Source organism: Apteryx rowi, unplaced genomic scaffold (assembly GCF_003343035.1).
Source record: "Apteryx rowi isolate R43461 unplaced genomic scaffold, aptRow1 scaffold_2351, whole genome shotgun sequence".
Taxonomy (NCBI): Eukaryota; Metazoa; Chordata; class Aves; order Apterygiformes; family Apterygidae; genus Apteryx; species Apteryx rowi.
Genome location: NW_020448699.1, coordinates 1 through 1,465, shown reverse-complemented (window position 1 = coordinate 1,465; position 1,465 = coordinate 1). Strand labels below are relative to the sequence as shown.

The window sequence follows — 1,465 nt, the reverse complement described above, 5'->3', positions numbered from 1 at the left end:
CGGGCACCTCTCACCCTGGTCTCCCCGGCCCAGATGGGTTCGAGTTCCTGGAGATCCTCAAGGACGTGGCCCAGGACAACACGGACAACCCCGACCTCAGCATCATCTGGATCGACCCCGAGGACTTCCCGCTGGTACCTGCAGGGCACGAGGACGCGGGGTGCCCCGCTGTCCCTGTCCCTCCCCAGGGGTSACACCGCACCACGGGCCCCAGAGGCCAGATCTGGCCCCAGGGGGCAACTCCACGGCGAGGGGGGGCAGCTGACCCACAGCCCCCTCTTCCCCTCCAGCTCATCCCCTACTGGGAGAAGACCTTCAACATCGACCTGTCCCGGCCCCAGATTGGGGTGGTCAACGTCACGGATGTGAGTGTCCCCCGCCAGGCCAGGACCCATCACCAACCCAGCCCTCCCCAGTGGGTGCTGCTGGCCCCCATGTAGCCCCCAGCCCCCCCCAGCACCCCTGGTCCTGATGTGACCCAGCCCTGGAGGCTGAGACCCAACGGGCTCATCAAGCACGTGGGCCTCAAAGGCAGCGCTGTGGGAGCTGGCGGCGGCTCTGTTCTCATCCCGCCCCCATCCCAGAAACCCCCGCTGTGCTGGGGTCACGGCGTGTCCTGTCCTGTCCCCTCCCGCCACGCTGGTCCCATGGCCCCATCCTGTCCCATCCCAGGTCCATGTCCCCTTCCCTGTCCCACGGCCTGTGCCTCCCTCCTGCCCCCGGTCCCCTGTCCCCATCCCATGGCCAGTACCCCTGTGCTGTCCCCAGTCTCCTGTCCCCATCCCACAGCCAGTGCCCCCATCTTGTCCCCAGTCTCCTGTCCCCATCCCACAGCCAGTGCCCCCATCTTGTCCCCAGTCCCCTGTCCCCATCCCACAGCCAGTGTCCCCATCCTGTCCCCAACCCTGTCCCACGGCCGGTGTCCCCAGGCCGACAGCGTGTGGCTGGAGATGGCGGACGAGGACGACCTGCCCAGCACGGCGGAGCTGGAGGAGTGGATCGAGGACGTGCTGGAGGGCGAGATCAACACAGAGGACGATGACGAGGATGACGACGACGATGATGATGACGATGATGATGACGACGACTAGGCCTGGGGCTGGGCCGGGCTGTGGCCCCCTCCCACCCCGTCCCCGTCCTGTCCCCATGCCGCTCGAGCCATTAAAGACCCCGAGGAACCAGGCAGCGTTGCTGGGGGGGGGGACAGGGTGCGGGGGGGGAGACAGGGCTGGAAAGGACCCTGGCCCCGGGCATGGTCCCCTGCAGGATCCCTGTGCCTGATCCCTCCTGAAACCCCTTCCTGTGAGATCCCTCGTGCAAGATTTCCCCGTGTAAATCACCCCCAAGCAAGATCCCTGTGCAACATCCCCTGAGAGATCCCCCCCCCCAATATGAGATCCCCCCCCCCATGCAAAATCCCCCGGGGAGATCCCTGCGCAGGCTCCCCGGAGCGGGGGGGGGGGGG

The 1,465-nt window shown here is 67.3% G+C and overlaps 1 protein-coding gene across 1 annotated transcript in view; it reads left to right on the top strand.

Annotated features, from left to right (window-relative positions):
* LOC112966175 (calsequestrin-1-like) overlaps positions 1 to 1,091 on the top strand; it is a gene marked incomplete at its 5' end in the record, with an annotated part of 4,757 nt that extends 3,666 nt beyond the window's left edge. Inside the window, 3 exons of the mRNA XM_026065994.1 lie at positions 34 to 134; positions 291 to 365; positions 930 to 1,091. Coding sequence (XP_025921779.1) covers positions 34 to 134; positions 291 to 365; positions 930 to 1,091 — 338 coding nt within the window. The remainder of the gene's footprint in view (positions 1 to 33; positions 135 to 290; positions 366 to 929) is intronic.
* Positions 1,092 to 1,465: the final 374 nt, after the last annotated feature.